Source organism: Drosophila ananassae, chromosome 3L (genome assembly GCF_017639315.1).
Source record: "Drosophila ananassae strain 14024-0371.13 chromosome 3L, ASM1763931v2, whole genome shotgun sequence".
Lineage (NCBI taxonomy): Eukaryota > Metazoa > Arthropoda > Insecta > Diptera > Drosophilidae > Drosophila > Drosophila ananassae.
The window spans coordinates 3,249,980-3,265,066 of NC_057929.1; the positions used below are offsets into that span (position 1 = coordinate 3,249,980).

At 45.9% G+C, this 15,087-nt stretch overlaps 6 protein-coding genes across 9 annotated transcripts; 4 read left to right on the forward strand and 2 right to left on the reverse strand.

Annotated features, from left to right (window-relative positions):
• The first annotated feature begins 57 nt into the window (after nt 1-57).
• On the forward strand, nt 58-2,009 carry LOC6495536 (protein late bloomer). The gene is made up of 5 exons (XM_001959015.4): nt 58-300; nt 984-1,142; nt 1,217-1,372; nt 1,431-1,637; nt 1,702-2,009. The coding sequence occupies exons 1-5, from the start codon at nt 241-243 to the stop codon at nt 1,771-1,773; spliced, it is 654 nt and encodes a 217-aa protein (XP_001959051.1). The 5' UTR covers nt 58-240; the 3' UTR covers nt 1,774-2,009.
• Nucleotides 2,010-2,763: 754 nt separating this feature from the next.
• LOC6495537 (protein late bloomer) lies at nt 2,764-5,257 on the forward strand. Of its 2 annotated transcripts, none has more exons than XM_001959016.4 (5): nt 2,764-2,923; nt 3,040-3,109; nt 4,322-4,480; nt 4,549-4,884; nt 4,950-5,257. In XM_001959016.4, exons 2-5 carry the CDS (start codon nt 3,050-3,052, stop codon nt 5,019-5,021), a joined length of 627 nt encoding a protein of 208 aa, XP_001959052.1. In that variant the 5' UTR covers nt 2,764-2,923; nt 3,040-3,049; the 3' UTR covers nt 5,022-5,257. The 2 variants fall into 2 exon arrangements, with proteins under 2 accessions (XP_001959052.1, XP_014763350.1); XM_014907864.3 differs by lacking the exon at nt 2,764-2,923 and adding an exon at nt 2,935-2,955.
• A 1,289-nt stretch (nt 5,258-6,546) lies between these two features.
• Nucleotides 6,547-7,900, forward strand: LOC6495538 (protein late bloomer). The gene is made up of 5 exons (XM_001959017.4): nt 6,547-6,809; nt 6,875-7,048; nt 7,101-7,256; nt 7,384-7,578; nt 7,701-7,900. Exons 1-5 carry the CDS (start codon nt 6,750-6,752, stop codon nt 7,770-7,772), a joined length of 657 nt encoding a protein of 218 aa, XP_001959053.1. The 5' UTR covers nt 6,547-6,749; the 3' UTR covers nt 7,773-7,900.
• Nucleotides 7,901-7,996: 96 nt separating this feature from the next.
• On the forward strand, nt 7,997-10,337 carry LOC6495539 (protein late bloomer). 3 transcript variants are annotated; one of them, XM_044715251.1, is made up of 5 exons: nt 7,997-8,908; nt 9,084-9,257; nt 9,320-9,475; nt 9,531-9,728; nt 10,206-10,337. In XM_044715251.1, exons 1-5 carry the CDS (start codon nt 8,834-8,836, stop codon nt 10,275-10,277), a joined length of 675 nt encoding a protein of 224 aa, XP_044571186.1. In that variant the 5' UTR covers nt 7,997-8,833; the 3' UTR covers nt 10,278-10,337. The 3 variants fall into 3 exon arrangements, with proteins under 3 accessions (XP_044571186.1, XP_001959054.1, XP_044571187.1); XM_001959018.4 differs by having other exon boundaries at nt 7,999-8,420; XM_044715252.1 differs by lacking the exon at nt 7,997-8,908 and having other exon boundaries at nt 8,992-9,257; nt 9,314-9,475.
• Nucleotides 10,064-11,282, reverse strand: LOC6495106. Its single transcript, XM_001959019.4, has 4 exons — nt 11,183-11,282; nt 10,959-11,132; nt 10,552-10,899; nt 10,064-10,498 (listed from the first exon to the last, which is right to left on the reverse strand). Exons 1-4 carry the CDS (start codon nt 11,240-11,242, stop codon nt 10,340-10,342), a joined length of 741 nt encoding a protein of 246 aa, XP_001959055.1. The 5' UTR covers nt 11,243-11,282; the 3' UTR covers nt 10,064-10,339.
• A 49-nt stretch (nt 11,283-11,331) lies between these two features.
• LOC6495105 (polypeptide N-acetylgalactosaminyltransferase 3) lies at nt 11,332-15,031 on the reverse strand. The gene is made up of 6 exons (XM_001959020.4): nt 14,477-15,031; nt 13,757-13,857; nt 13,501-13,681; nt 13,270-13,436; nt 11,949-13,207; nt 11,332-11,893 (listed from the first exon to the last, which is right to left on the reverse strand). The coding sequence occupies exons 1-6, from the start codon at nt 14,608-14,610 to the stop codon at nt 11,732-11,734; spliced, it is 2,004 nt and encodes a 667-aa protein (XP_001959056.1). The 5' UTR covers nt 14,611-15,031; the 3' UTR covers nt 11,332-11,731.
• Nucleotides 15,032-15,087: the final 56 nt, after the last annotated feature.

The window sequence follows — 15,087 nt, forward strand, 5'->3', positions numbered from 1 at the left end:
CGCTGCCGGCTGCCTCGGACCCGCTCGACTCGGATTCCGGGCCAGAGAGTTTTCGGGGCGCTCAGTTCACTCGAGACCGTGGACGCAGCTGCTCCCCAACCGGCTCCACTCGAAATTCGAAAAAGTTAAGTCGCCGAACGACAAACTGTTGCACGTGCCGCACCATAGTGTTTCGATTGCATTCTCGCTAAAAACCAATCAGTAGAGTGGAAAAATAGAAGATCAGAACAGACTTACATAATGGGCTGCGCAACGGGAACCATCAAGTACTCCCTCTTCCTCTTCAATGCCTTGTGGGCGGTAAGTTTTTGAATCGGGAGCATATGGCGCTTCTTGGGATTCGAAAAACATATATGTATATACACACATATTAGATACATTTGCGTATCAGCTAATTTGTATTGTTATTAGAAATCGATGGGGAAAGATTCTCGGTTCCGTGTTCCACGTCCACCTGGACAATAGATGATATCATCGTCATCTCCGGTGCGTGCTTGGTTTATGACTACACTTTGCAGATACAACCGCCATTTGTATCTGTGTGTTAGCGGACTAGCGACTATTGTTAATGGTTTTTGCTCGGCTTTTTGCATTCCTTGGGCCCAAACAGAGCTCTCTGCCTTGGCAGTCAAGCGGGGCAGAGAGTCGGCTCAAATGCGTCATGCATTCGCAGTTTTTTTTTTATAATACTCGTACTTAAAAAGCTAAAGCCAGGCCAGAATATGGAAACCGGATTAGTCAGCGATGAGAGCAGCGCTGACAAATTAGCCAAGGCTTATATTTTTTAGAATCTCTAACCAAGGCCTGAAAAAGGTTCGAAATACATGGGTCTGAATATTTTATATTTCATTTCATATAATAGAAGAAGTAATATAGAAGTAGTTACGCCTCCCATTTAAAATTCAACTCCGATAATCACTTACAATATGCTTCAATCATTACTGAATACTCCCCTATTGATAATATTATACTACAAATTTCAGATTCTTGGCATTCTTGTGCTTATCTTTGGCGGCCTCAGCTGGGGCGGAATGCCGGATGAATATGCCATCGGAATCCTGGTTCTGGGAGGTATCATCCTAATTATCTCCATGTTTGGATGCTGCGGGGCTGTGCGCGAGTCACCGCGAATGCTCTGGACGGTTCGTATCCTACAGATTCATAATTACTTGTGAGTCAAAGGCTTAGTAATATCTTAACCCTCTTAACCCTGTAGTATGTCACTTTGTTGCTGGTGTTGCTGGGTCTGATTGTGGCATTTATCGTCCTGAGTCCGGCGGATGTTTTCAAGAAGTATGCCCTAAAGACTGTGGAGGATCACTGGCAGTTGGAGCAAACGAAGCCGGGAACCATGGATACCATTCAAACAACGGTAAGATCTAGGTTGTACTGATTCCCATCAGATCTTTAAAAGTTTCCATTCTCTTTAGTACTCGTGCTGTGGTCGCAATAGTGCTCAGGACTATCTGGAGATCCCCTACTACAATAAGACAGTGCCCAGCAGCTGTTGTAAGGAAAACAACTGCGTGAATCCATTGAATCTCTATGTTGTCGGTTGTCTGGACAAGGTGGAGGAGGCCTTTGCCGATGAAGGCACCACCTTGCGCTACATGGAGTGGGGTCTGCTCGGATTCGATGTGAGTTCCCCTAGTTTCGTGCCCTTTAATCGCCTTCGCTAACGTGTGTGTGTCTCCATTACAGGTTTTCATTCTCCTGCTGGCCATTATCTTGGCCATACATTACCAAAATCGCCAGCGACGCTACAACTATTAGTACCTAATTACCACCTAGGAAACCCAATCCTATACCCCATGCCACTCTAACCTTTCTCATTTGTAAGCGTCACCAATGTACCTTGCTTTAAGATCCGCCACATATCGCGTCACGCGAGTGTCCGGCGGTTACTATTGCCGAGCAACCGAAGAAGTCTTTGATGTGTATGTACATATAGATACATTAGTGTGGATGTAGAAAGTCTAACATGCACTGAAATAAATTTTGTACATTTATTTTGTTTACTCTAAACTTATACCACAAGCTAATCTCCCAGTGTATGAGCTGACCATTCAAAAACTCTTCAAATCAATTGGGCAAACCAAAGACTTGCGGTCTGCTGTGTGCATAACAGCATAAGAAATCGACACCCAAAGCCAGACTCCAACATAATAAAGCTCCAAAATGCCGCGCATATTTAAGTCCACAAGAATGTACACATGTATGCGTGTGTGGGTGGAGGGAGAGCGTGGGGAAGTGCTCGACCCCAGACACCAGACACAACAACGATAAACAAACTCGAAAACAAAACGGTTTTTGGGGAAGAGGAGGTCCAAGAGAGAGAGAGCTTGACTTTGAAAGGAGGATGAGTAATCATTGACAAGAGACATTTAAAGCCTGGAATTAAAGAGGGGGGCGGGCTTATCGGGCTTATTAGAGAGAAGAGTTTCAGATTTTGTCATCAAAAACCAGTTGCAACGTTCGAGTGTAAACAAATTTTATTAATTGCCTGGCGGCATCAAATTAATTCGATCTTCCAATTCGAACTCTCGGCTGTCTCGGATGTGAGCTCGCAAACAACAACAACATGGGGGCATTGAGTGCATATGACGTCATGGCTTGGAGCGCTGACCTAAGTGCACTTCCTCTCACTTGCTGGCCGGCCACCCACCACCCTCTCTGGTGCGTTCACTCTCTTTCTCGCCCACCCGCTCTCTCCGAGTTTATTTTGATTATGGCGGGGTGGGGGCCAGCCGGGGCAAGACCGGGGGAAAACAGAACAACAAAACTTTCCCGCGTTCAGTTCAGCAGCGAACGCAGAACGTGCCAGACCCCAAAAGTTCAGTCAAGATTCGAGAGCGGAAATCCTGGGCGAACGCTTACGGAAATTTATTTCGCTGTAAATTTGAATCCGGCAACGAAAACACACGTAAATAAACACCAGACGCCGAGAAGTCAAAGATTAATAGACTTCTTTCTTTCTTTTTTTTTTGATTGGAATAATATTATGAAGAGAGAATTTATGAGATTGTGGGCATGTTGCAGGTCCAGAAAGATGGGTTGTGCCACCACCACCGTAAAGATCACCGCCATCGCTCTAAACGCCATTTTAGGGGTAAGTATGCCTCCGTGTATGGTGAACTAATTACCAGATTCTCGTCGAGAATACAGTATATCCATAATCCGAATTGGCTTGATTTCGGGCAAGGAAATTAGCATGATGTCATGTGGAACGGGTGCACAAGTGAACGCACTTCAAAAAAGCCTCTAAAAGTATTATTTTTGAAAAATTATATACGCCCGAAAGAAAAGAAAAAGAGCTCCCCGGCCAAAAAGTTGTATTTTGAAAAAATATTTCATTCGCCTCGAATGTTTTTAGCTGGTCGTGTGTGTGTATTTTTAAGCAGTTTCTGTCATTTGTCAGTCTCTGGCCCACCTGAGATAGACCGCCTGGCCTCAAGGTGGCCAATAGACCACCCCCTAGGCCCCATCCATCCAGTTTGTTTGGTTGCCATGGCAAACATGTTTACGTTTTCGTTGTTTCGTTATTCCCTGCTGTCCGACTTTTGCCAGAGCCTGCAATTGCTCAAATATCCACTCCCGCAGGATGATGTCATTCCCTCGTAACCAATACCCCATGCCCCCGCCAAAATTCGCACTCTGGTTTACACTCTGACCCATATACCAAATCGAATCACTGGAGTCCCCCAAGGACGGGGTGAGCCGCCAGAAACTAGGCCAAAACAAGGGTGCTTTGTCAACCCCCAATAGACGAAGGGCCCAAGGAGGGGCCGAATATATGACATTATCACGGCTCAGTCAAGCGAACTTCCCCAAACCGATGAATGGCGCCATGGTGCACTCTGTAGAGGCCGTTAATTGCCTCACAAATGAATTGCAATTGCCCTCGTAATTGCAATGAAAACCATATCACACTGTACAGTCAATATTCTTTGACTCATTATATGTTCTGGCATAATAAAAACATAATACTACGGGTCATAATTGTCATAAAGTAGAACAAATATTATTACGATATATATTATTACTTATTTTATTCAAAAGCTGTGTAATAATTATTTTATTTATGACTTAAATTATAAAAAAATAAATGTTTACTGTACTGCATCTAAGTATAACGTGTGGGAATGCTAATTCTATATGTGCATATATTTTTGGATCTAGAATCTAGATTCTAGATATATCTGTCCAAGCGAATATTTGTATTTTTAATCATCTGTATGCATCAGTAGTACATTTTTTAAGCGACTAGATGCAAAAAGCTGTCTTATTCAAACATAATATAATAAAATAAAAAATCTTTTAGTTTCTGGCTATTGGAGCCATAGGATGGATTGCTTATAATGCCGATACGGAGACCAAGGCATTTGTGATAACTGCCTACATTACATGCGCCATTATCCTGATCTTTGCCATTCTGGGAATCTATGCAGCCGTCCGGGAATCCGTGGCTTTAGCCTCAGCGGTAAGTATCTCCAAACTGATATTGGCAAACAAGATACTACAATTGAAAACTTCTTCTTTCCCTCACAGAGTGCCGTGTTCCTGCTTATCCTGGCCATTCCCCAGATTGTGAGCACCTGCCTGGTCCTGCATCAGTATGATGTGAAGAGCGGACAAGAGGCAGTGGAGTTGGCGTGGCAGGCCAACAACATGGACGCACTGCAGCAGAAGCACGAGTGCTGCGGGAAGAGCAGCGCCCAAGACTACGTGCATCTTAGCCAGCTGATCCCGCCCAGCTGCTACCTCGATCTCCAGCAGACTCCAGATCATCTATTCTTGGACGGATGTATTGAGAAGCTGCAGAGCTTCTACGAGAGTGACAAGATGCGCTTCATTATCGTTTCCTGGGTCTTGGTGGCCTTTGAGGTGGGTCTATATAGAACTATGTTTATAAGTGCGTTTCTATAATATTTTAAACTTTCTCCTTTTAGTTAATTTGCTGTGCTCTGGCCGTCTTTTTGGCCATTAGTTTTAAGAACAAGCAGCGGCGTATGGAGTTCTAGGATAACTGCCACCTCGACCTGATCCCAAGGTACAAAGGGAGCTCGCTAGTTTTTCTCGCTTCGACATTTCATAACCAAACGAATAGACAGTCATAACTTATTCACTTCTGTCTTAAACATACCTGTAACTAGAGTAAATAAATATATTGTAGTTTCAATTACCCACTATAATTATCGAAATAAATGTGCGCGATGTTTGTTTTTACATCTTTCGCCGCTTGTTTGTTTGTTCGCCAGATTGTTTGTTTTCTTAAAAAGATCCGAATATTAAGCATGCGTCTGAAAGCTTTCAGACCAAAAGTTTCAGCCAATTTACGGCTTTGGGCCAAAGACTTGTTGCTTTTGATGTCGGGTGGAATTCTTAAACAGTTTGTTTATCTTTTGCCGGCCTCTTTTAGACGATAGTCTTTTGCAAAAAACAGGACTCTTCCAAAACACCATAAAAGTATGCAATATATTTTTTTGCGATGGTTATCGCTCATACGCACTGTTGCCATAAGCGTTTTATTATGTCATCGAATTATTTTTCTAAGAGATTTAAATATTTGTAAAGTAAAAGAGAAATAATAACGGTGGTAGAGTTTAATAAAAAACATTTAAATTTCCTGGGCTATCTTCAAAATGTACGAAATGCATGGAGGCCCCCATTCGACCCACTGCGAAGGCTATGTCTTGGCCAATTTCCATCCGATTCTTGAGCGGAATACCTTAATCGATTTGTAGACCGATTCTCCATCATTCTGCATCAAAACCTGAGAACAAAATATTTTTCATATTTTTTCTCAAACTACCTGGGCTATCCCCTTTAAAATTTAGGAAATGCATGGAGGCCCCCATTCGACCCACTGCGAAGGCTATATCTTGGCCAATTTCCATCCGATTCTTGAGCGGAATACATTAATCGATTTGTAGATCGATTCTCCATCATTCTGCGTCAAAACCTGAGAACAAAATATTTTTTAGATTTTTTTCAAATTTCCTGGGCTATCCCTTCAAAATTTGTCCAGTTAGAATATGAAACATACGCCAGGTGTGCCAGCTTGTTTCTTGAAAGTGGGTATGTTTGGCCTAATCTCGAGTCAGGAAGTTTTTGTCTTTAAATCTAAGTTGTCCTTTCATGTCCTAAATTCTGGTGTGCTCTAATTGATGAATGAAAGCTTTCGTATTATATCTATGCTTGTTGTATCCCCCACCACATCTCTAAAAAACGGAAATGCGAAGAGAGCTTTCGGACTGTTCTGACATCATACCACCCACAACATACAATGATACGAATACACTCGAAGTAAAAGCTTGCGTTATACAACAACGTACTTCATTTGAATGTCAACTGGACTAAGCAATTATTATTATCATATAGTAGTATATTAATTTTAAAGTATTGTTCTCTGGAGGGACCTCATATGAACTGTTTCTCATGTTGAGCTATAAGCCTCTGCGAATTTCGTCCAGTGTAGTTGTACGGGGGAATAGTCGGGGAATTGTTGATTTCTTTTCTGTCGAATGGTGCCGGAATCCACCAACTGGCGCTCTTTCGGGGGGCGCCACAAGTTCAAAAAGAAAGCGTCGCGCTCAGTCGCACGTCAACTTTTATGGCAATAGCACTGGTATTCATAGAGGTATTAACTTTCCATTCGGCCACCACAACGGGTTAACTGCGCAGCGAGAATAAGGTTGCGAGAACAAGGATAACGCAGTTCTTAAATATAGGGATTATTGATTGGCAACATGGCCTGCCACACATCCTTCCTTAAAGCCATTCTAATAATACTCAATGTTCTGCTGTCGGTGCGTATGCGTGATACTTTTTTGGGGCACTCCTTTGGCTTTAATCAATGTCATTTTATTGACAGCTGATTGGCGTGACTCTGATTGCCCTTTCGATATATGAACTAAACAGCTCCACGCCGGGCACTTTCGAGCATATCGCCATAGTTGTCCAGATCTTTGTTGGCACCTTCGTGGTCCTGACCTCGTTTTTGGGTTGCTTTGCTACGGCACGGATCTCAATTGGACTTATTTGGAGCGTAAGTGGTCGATTACCCGTATTCTGGTCATAACATTTGGGTTTTCTTTTAGTACGTGACGTGTCTGCTGATCCTGTTGTGCCTGCAGATCTATATAATAGCCGCTGCCCATTCCACGGACTATGTGGAGCGCTCGAAGAGGGATTTCCTCGGGCTCTGGGCCGATCAAAAGGCTAATGCAGAGCGCATCTCCTTCATTGAACAAAAGGTAATGGGTTTTAGGGGAGTATATGATCTTGGAATACAATCCCAACTGCTCAATAATACGATATGTCAACTAAAAATCTGCTTTAGGAAGACTGGGAAGATAATTCTTATAAAATTACTTTTTTCAGTACTCCTGCTGTGGACAGGTAGGTGCTCATGACTACATCCTACTGGGCAGGGCAATCCCCATCAACTGCTACAAGGACTTGGAGAGGCACCAGGACTATCTCTTTTCCGAGGGATGTCTGCAGGCGGTGCAGGCTCATGCCACCGACAACGTGGCCATCGGACTCATCATCAAGTGGCTGCTGCTGCTGGTGGAGGTATGTAATTGGGGGCCTTGATCACATATTTCTGAGGGCTTAGGCCGCCAAGGCCGGGTCAGAAATAGACTCCAGATATGTGAAAGGGTAAGCTAATAGAATTCTAAACTATCATCGCACAGTTCGCCGCATTGGGAGCCGCCACGCATCTGGGCATCACGGTGCGAAACAAATTGAGGCGCGAGAGATTCTAACAGGTCGCCCAACGATCGGACACCCCGGAATCAGCCGGATTGGACCAAAATCTATAATATTTTTATAGCAAATTAGGATGATCTGGAGGCAGCATACTCGGAATACAAAATAAACCATAGTGAAAATATTGAAAGTGTTTTGTTTTTGGCCACTATGTGAGGAATATCTCAACAAAGCTGCTAAGTAGATATATAGTAGGTCTGCCTATAAAGACGCATATAAAAATATACGAAATTATGCGATGGAAGCACACAGATGAGAACGGGTGAACGCCGGTCTCTTGAGTAACGGCCGGCCCGGCACACAAAACACCGACACGGAGACCGAGACGGACACGGACACGGATACGGACGGATACGGCACGCCGCGGACAGCCACTCATCGGATTTGTAAACATTTTGCATTTTTTCGTCGATCGCTTTATTTTGCTTAAGTTTAGTGTTTGGTCATTCTCAACGGGCGACGCACTGCCGCCGGAGTACAAAGAAAAGCGCATTTTCCCGGGAAACGCGTGATCTGCCTGGAACCCCTCTCTCGCACGAGTTTTTTAAATAATACAAGTGACATAAGTAGTCGGAGATCCCAATATGCCCGCCCTACGCGTCTGCTTGCAATGGACATCCATTGTTTTCAATACAATCACATTGGTAAGATTTATTTTAGTGGTGCCCCCACGGCGTATGCGTAATATCAGCCATAAAATTTCCACAAGCGTCATACGGAGAGTCAAAGGTCGATTTGTGAAGATAACTTTGAAAAACAAATCTGTTGCAGTTGCACATCTTGAGTCATGGTGCTTATGACTAATGGGCACACACTTGTCCATGGAAATCTCATCTGAAAATTATGTCTCTGCCAGCCTGTCACAGCAAGATCATTAAATGTCTTACATTTTTTGTGGCATTTTTCATTGTCGAATGTAATTATTTTTCCTCGGGGCTGGTGTCGTTGATATAGCCGGTTAGATGGCCAATTTGGCAGAAAACAAATCCCATTCAAAGATTCCATTTCTCCCAGACAAGATGTCACTTGGGTCTCGTTATTCCGCGTAGTGTTCCCGATGGCGGTGGCGAATTTTTTGCGACAGCCACAAGAAAAGAAACTGTGTATGTGCCGTTTAAAAATAAAGCCCAAAGTAATTCAATTTATTTTTATGCCAGTTTTTGTTTTTATTTTGGTTGCCACGACGGCCGATGACGTCGCCCACGAATCGAACTTTTGTCTCTGAAGATTTTGTTTGCCCGTTTTATGGCCCATTAACAAATGCTCAGTGTGCGCTGTCATAATTCATATTTTCAATTGCGATCCAGGCCGTTGGCGTCGGGGCCGCCCTCGCCGGATTCTACGAATGGGAGAAATTTGACGAGGGCTCCACCGAGCACCTGGAGAAGTTCATCCAGCTGGGCATGGCCGGCGCCCTGATCCTGGCCGCACTTATTGGCTGCATGGGCGCCTTCCTCGGCTCCATCAAGGTCATGGTGGTGGTGAGTAGTGGTTGCTTGTCCTGTGGCTGAATTTCTGAAACTTCAATCGCCACAAGTTTTAGCACCTGGTAGTGCTCGTCGCCCTGATTGCCTCGCACATCTGGAAGCTGTCTCACTACAACGAATCCAAGCAGCTGGACGCCACCGAGGTGTTTGTGATGGACCTGTGGATGAAGGAGCTGGTCCACCATGGAGCCATGCAGCACCTGCAGCAGGAGGTGGGTTCAGGAACTTTACCTTCCTAATCCCTTGACTTAATCTCTTAACTTTTAGTACGAGTGTTGTGGCGATAAGGGCTTCGCCGATTACACGAGTCTGAACATGAAGGTGCCTCGCAGCTGCTTCCACACCAAGGACGGCATTCACGCCTTCCATCCCTACGCCGAAGGATGCATGGCAGCCGTAAAGCGGGCCTATCTGCAGATTTATCGATACGAGAAGTGGGTGCACTGCGGACTCATTGGATACGAGGTAAGTAGAGTTCTATATATAACATGCCAATTGTCATCTAAAAGCGATACAAATTATAAAATAAAAATTGATTTGCGTGGGCATCACACAGAAAAAAACAGCTCTTTATATTTTAGTCTTTTATATAGATCGCTAGATCGAACCGGCTGTTAATTCTAATCAGGAATATATATAATTTTATGACAGAAACGCATTTCTTTTTTCTTCTTCAGATCAAAGAATTTAAAAATTTACAAATTATTAATATTTAAGTTATTTGTTATTATAGAAACGCTATGTTTTATAATTTACTTAAAAACTAGGAAAGATTTTGTGATAGGAATTTTAAAAAAATGTTCAGTTTTTCCGAAAACATAACTAAGTTTTCCGTTTATTCTTAAAGTTAAAAAACAACTCCCAAATTCTTGTTTTAAATATTATTTTTTTTAAGTTTTGTAATGCATATAACTTATGTTTAAATTCTCCTATCCCTTACAGGTTGTGGGCATCATCTTGGGCATTACTCTGTGCTGCCAGCTCACTAGTAAGACTCGCCGCTATACCTACTAAGTTTCACACATGCATTTGCCACTTGGTTGCTCAATAAACAATCGCCTTGATACAATCTAAGCTCAAACGTCGTGCAGCAGCTGGGCCCGAGAACCAGTAACGTGGTTGGAGCGGGGTTCTCGCCTCACGCCTGGTGGCACCTGACGCCTGGCCAAGCGCTGGCGCTGGCGAGTTCGAAAGAGCAGCACACTGAGCACCGCCGTCTGCACCAGTATAATGACCTAAGGAAGGTAAAGAATGTAGTGGAGCTACTGCATCCGAGTCAACTGCCCACCTCAAGGCCAACGATGGCCCACATGTAGAGCTTATCGCGCTGATGTATGTAGCGTCGACTTTTGTCCAGCATCTGCAGGCAGTCGTGGGGATAGGTTTTCTCCGCGGTGTCATTGGCCGTGGCCTGATAACAGCTCTCCGGCACCAGCAAATGCAGGCGCTTGTAGTCGGCGGCTGCATCACCCTGATCACAGCAGTCCTGCGTCACCTCCTCGGGTCTTTCCAGGCCGTGCCAAGCTAGCTCTAGCTGCTGCCAGGCTCCGCCTCCTGGATTCTTAAGGGTTGGGTTATGGTAGTGGTGCAGTTGCAGGTACTCGGCCGCCAAAGCTAGCAGTATGAATAAGGTGAACTGAAAGGGAGACACTAAAGTATTCAAAACAGATTTCTCATCTTCCTCATATAGCTTACGATTAGGTTGACACACAGCAGGTTGCTGACCATGCCATAGCACCCAAACATGACAATCATGCAAATAGTGCCGCCCAGGACCAGGCTCTTCACGAAATACGTGTGCTCCGGGGTGTTGGGCTCCGCCGCCTGGAGGCCTAGCCCAGCTCCAGACATGACGCCTATGCCCAGGAGCTGAAACCGAAAGGGTTAGACACAAAACACAAACCAATTCAGGGACTTACCATGTAGAGCAGGTTGGACATCAGTCCCGTGTACCTAATTGTGTTGTAGCAACCGTTCATCGCGAGAATAATGCACAATCTCCGCCGATGCGAAAATTTAAACCAATTGCATTGCGACCTCTTGTTGGGGCCAAAGATAAGCCGTCACATATTCATAATATATACGATTGTTTTATTCAAGTGATATAAAAGAGGGTATGTGTGTGTGTGGGGTGGGGTGGGGTGTTAAGGTGGTAAGTACTTTAGTACTACAGCTAAAATTTCCTAAGATTGCTTAATAAATATGACATAGACATAGCACTGATCTACTACTATCGAGTCGCAGTACCCGTCGGGAGAAAAGCTCCTGGACGAGCACCATGTTGTGTGTTTTAAAAACAATTGTTGTGGGTCTGTTCCGGGTTCGTTTGGGAGTTGAACATTATGTTGAGTGTTTGTGTGATTTGCAGTTGTTTAAATTAAAAAGTCATTTTGTGGCGCTTTTTAAACAATTTCAATAAATATCACATTGGGTTGAAGACTTCCTGGCAGGGTCCTGGCACTTTTCCTCTATAAACGCCATGGCAGCGGAATAAGGCCCCACTTCTGGGTGATGTCCTGGAAGTTGCACTCCATGTTGAGCACCACCTTTTCCACCTTCTGGAGGCGTGCATTTGTCGCCGATTTGAGAGTGAGGCAGAGCTTCGTGTCCTGGTGCGAAATCTGCTGGGTCTGTGGGAGGCGATTCATTAGAATCTTTGGTTCAATCATAGGATGAACTACTTACGTCCATGTCGTAGGTCCACAGCTGGCTGGAGTCGCTGGCACATTGGGAAAGCATAACGTTCGAGGTCGTGGCATTGCGGTTCTTCAGCATCTTGATCACACCCAGCTTTGGCTGGCGGTAGGTGAGGCAAACGTTGTCATTGGTCATGATCTGGCCCTTGGGTGTGATCACGAACATGTCCATGGTCTGGGCGTGCGAGGTGCAGTCGCCCACGGTGACCGGCGACAGTGAGGAACGTGGCACGTCCTGCTTCAGCGGCCGCAGGCACTTGTCCCTTTCCAGGTCAATTAGCGCTACCAGCTGCTCAGATTGGCTCTCAATCTCCTCGAAAGCCCGTTTCCACTCGCGAGACAGGGCACGCCCTGGAAGACTCTTCATATGCTTGCTGTACGCCTGGGCGCATTCCGTCTCTCCGTCCAGCCAGATGATTTTACCGAAGAAGCGATCCGGCGCCGGGAAAAAGTGCTCCGGCCAGATATTCTCCAGGTACCATGAAAACGGTTTGCACTGCAGCTTTTCCCGCAAGGCTAGGCGCTCCGTAACGTTCACCTTATCTTTGGCGTCCAGCGTTAGACCCGAGGTGTAAAGCATCACAAAGTACTGCCAGTCATCCATCCACACGGTGGCCGCTCTGGCCAAGTTGTCAGTGAGCACCTCGCTCATGCCGCCGGGGAACGTGTACGGAGTGCTGCTGCGAAAGACATGGCCCACGTGGGAGCAGGGACTGATCTCCACGCGTCCGCCACATTGCCAAATCCGGAACGACATCTCTACGTTCTCACCGCCCCATACGCGCATGTTGGCGTCGTAGGATCCCATCTCGTAGAAGTACTTCCGATCGATGGAGAACAGACCGCCAGCCATTCCCGGAGTGGCTATCGGAGCGGTGCTGTCCTTTGCACCGCTGACGGTTGCCTGGCGCTTGCGATCCGAGGAAAACCATCGGAAGCTCAGCTGCCAGTTGAAGGCGCCCCAGTGATTCTCGAAGGTTTTCGTGTAGCTGAAGTTGTCGTCGGAGATTATGTCGATGACGGGACAAATGACCACTTTGCGGGATTCTTTGATGCGAGCTAGGAGCGGCTCCAGCCATCCCCTAGAGCACTCGCAGTGCGCGTCCAGGAAGGTCAGGACATCGCCGCGAGCGTGCTCCGCCCCCAGAAGACGGGCGGGCACAAGTCCACTCCTCTTTTTCATGCGGTAGATCTTGGTGGGCACCGATAGGACCTTCACGTAGCTCTCCAGCTGTCGTTTCAGATAGGCTTTAAAATAAATTTCAGATTAGTATGCATTTTTTGCACATTTTCCAAACATTTCAACGTACTCCTGTCACTGGCATCGTCGACCAAAATGATTTCCTTGAGAAGGTGGCGCGGCGAGCGGTTGATCACGCTGGTAATGGTGCGCAGGAGCACGGACCATGCTTCGTTGTGAAAGACGATAATGACGGACGTGTGGGGCAGGCTGCCAGTGTACTTCTTGTCCCGACATCTGAAAAAAGGGATAACATCCAGGATAAGAGTATGCCAAACGGAGACTCTCCAGATACACTTACTCCGGCGTGCGGTAGTCCTTGAGGGTTCGATTCAGTGGGATGCGATCGCTGGCCAGCAGATTGAAACTGTTCAGCCGGAAGAAGCGTTGCATGCGAAAGCGATCGCGCGGCGGCACCACAACTGGCCGCCCTTCAGCCCCCTCGCCCTGCACGGGCTGGAACAGGTTGATGTTGTAATCGTCTGCAACGAGCGGATTGATGCGCTTTTGGCTGTGAACGGAGTGTTGTCATTTCCTACGATTCCACCACCACTCACCTGCAGTCATGTTGCCGAAGATGTCGCCTCGTCCGATATAGTGGGCTACGATGTTTTTATGTGGCCAGAGGGAGCGGCGCTTGGGTGGCGGCTTGGGATGACTGTGCAAGAAACGGTCGCAGTCCAAAACAATCCCATCCAATCCAAGGTAGTTAAAAGAGTTGAAGAGATGTGACAATGGTATTAAAATTTAGCGTTTAAAATGGCCCTCAAGCCATGGCAAGACAAACAAGAGCGCTTGGGCTTTAGTCAACTGTCCCGACTTTGGATACCCCGTCCATAATGGGTCTGATTTTATATAGATACCCCCATAACGAGTTTTTTAGGTCCATTTATGGGATTACGAACCACATAGGAAATACAATTGAAGATTCTTGGCTAAATAGGCAACATAATCTGCGTCATTTAACAATGAGATAAGTTTTAGGCGCTAATTTATTTAAAATAATCCAACTTTTAGAGTAGCTTGGTGGCTAAATGGTTCTTCTCCAAATGATAGATATAATATACCCTGCTGATCTCCCATTAGCTGGCATATAAACAAACGAAAACCAAAACAGAGACCCAAATAAAATGCAAAACACTTGGCACTAGCAAAAAACGCGGAGGCGAGGCACTCGACTGGAACTCTTGGACGGACGGTTGCAACAAGCACCTCCGCGGAAGTTGTGCAATTCGCGAGGCACATGGATGGCGGCCACCGCAAGGGCTGCTACTCACCGCAGCTCGGAGTCAGAGCTCTGGATGCTGGCCACGTAGAGATTGATGCTGATGGCGAACATAAAGAACGCGAAGAAGAGCAGGAACAGGTAGAGGAGCCAGAGCTTCTTCAGCTGCTGGAATCGCAGGCCCATGATGAATGGATAGACGGTTGGATGACTCCTCCGACTGGTGGGATTTCTCTAGAAGATGTGCAGGTGCTGGGTATTGCTGCTGGTGGAGGTGTTTAACCGATCGATGCGATCGCCAGCTCTGTCCACTGCCAACTAATCAAGCCGTTGTCGTTGCCCCGACGCTTTCGGCCAATCCAATCGGACGACTCGCGGCAAGTGCGGCGCTCCGGTGTGGCGACGGCTTAAAATACGCGCCGCGTACGCGTTCCAATTCGCAGACTCTGCGGCGGCGCTTATGAATACATGTCGCTTGTTCTGCAGACCCTCGTTTACTCAGCAATTGTGCAAATACTTCCACCAGAAACTCATTCTTTTCGCTTTCACATTTCAGTTCAACGGCTGTTCACGACAGTGTTGTCATTTCAGCCGTTCTTTAGCTAGTTCTGTCAATGGTTTCATACATTTTTTAGTTTTTAATAATCTATTAGACTTCCCTAA

What these genes read in the sequence shown, in the direction of transcription:
- LOC6495536 (XM_001959015.4), top strand. Translation starts at nt 241, where the DNA reads ATGGGCTGCGCAACGGGAACCATCAAGTACTCCCTCTTCCTCTTCAAT. An exon ending in TCTTCAATGCCTTGTGGGCG is followed by an intron (nt 301 to 983) that starts GTAAGTTTTTGA and finishes TACAAATTTCAG; the next exon opens with ATTCTTGGCATTCTTGTGCT. An exon ending in TGGATACCATTCAAACAACG is followed by an intron (nt 1,373 to 1,430) that starts GTAAGATCTAGG and finishes CATTCTCTTTAG; the next exon opens with TACTCGTGCTGTGGTCGCAA.
- LOC6495537 (XM_001959016.4), top strand. Translation starts at nt 3,050, where the DNA reads ATGGGTTGTGCCACCACCACCGTAAAGATCACCGCCATCGCTCTAAAC. An exon ending in CTCTAAACGCCATTTTAGGG is followed by an intron (nt 3,110 to 4,321) that starts GTAAGTATGCCT and finishes AAAATCTTTTAG; the next exon opens with TTTCTGGCTATTGGAGCCAT. An exon ending in GGGTCTTGGTGGCCTTTGAG is followed by an intron (nt 4,885 to 4,949) that starts GTGGGTCTATAT and finishes TTCTCCTTTTAG; the next exon opens with TTAATTTGCTGTGCTCTGGC.
- LOC6495538 (XM_001959017.4), top strand. Translation starts at nt 6,750, where the DNA reads ATGGCCTGCCACACATCCTTCCTTAAAGCCATTCTAATAATACTCAAT. An exon ending in TACTCAATGTTCTGCTGTCG is followed by an intron (nt 6,810 to 6,874) that starts GTGCGTATGCGT and finishes TTTTATTGACAG; the next exon opens with CTGATTGGCGTGACTCTGAT. An exon ending in GGCTGCTGCTGCTGGTGGAG is followed by an intron (nt 7,579 to 7,700) that starts GTATGTAATTGG and finishes ATCATCGCACAG; the next exon opens with TTCGCCGCATTGGGAGCCGC.
- LOC6495539 (XM_044715251.1), top strand. Translation starts at nt 8,834, where the DNA reads ATGGCGGTGGCGAATTTTTTGCGACAGCCACAAGAAAAGAAACTGTGT. An exon ending in GTTTAAAAATAAAGCCCAAA is followed by an intron (nt 8,909 to 9,083) that starts GTAATTCAATTT and finishes ATTGCGATCCAG; the next exon opens with GCCGTTGGCGTCGGGGCCGC. An exon ending in GCGGACTCATTGGATACGAG is followed by an intron (nt 9,729 to 10,205) that starts GTAAGTAGAGTT and finishes TATCCCTTACAG; the next exon opens with GTTGTGGGCATCATCTTGGG.
- LOC6495106 (XM_001959019.4), bottom strand. Translation starts at nt 11,242, where the DNA reads ATGAACGGTTGCTACAACACAATTAGGTACACGGGACTGATGTCCAAC. An exon ending in TGTCCAACCTGCTCTACATG is followed by an intron (nt 11,133 to 11,182) that starts GTAAGTCCCTGA and finishes TTTCGGTTTCAG; the next exon opens with CTCCTGGGCATAGGCGTCAT. An exon ending in TGCTGTGTGTCAACCTAATC is followed by an intron (nt 10,900 to 10,958) that starts GTAAGCTATATG and finishes TCTCCCTTTCAG; the next exon opens with TTCACCTTATTCATACTGCT.
- LOC6495105 (XM_001959020.4), bottom strand. Translation starts at nt 14,610, where the DNA reads ATGGGCCTGCGATTCCAGCAGCTGAAGAAGCTCTGGCTCCTCTACCTG. An exon ending in CTTCGGCAACATGACTGCAG is followed by an intron (nt 13,682 to 13,756) that starts GTGAGTGGTGGT and finishes CGCTCGTTGCAG; the next exon opens with ACGATTACAACATCAACCTG. An exon ending in CGACGATGCCAGTGACAGGA is followed by an intron (nt 13,208 to 13,269) that starts GTACGTTGAAAT and finishes TTTATTTTAAAG; the next exon opens with CCTATCTGAAACGACAGCTG.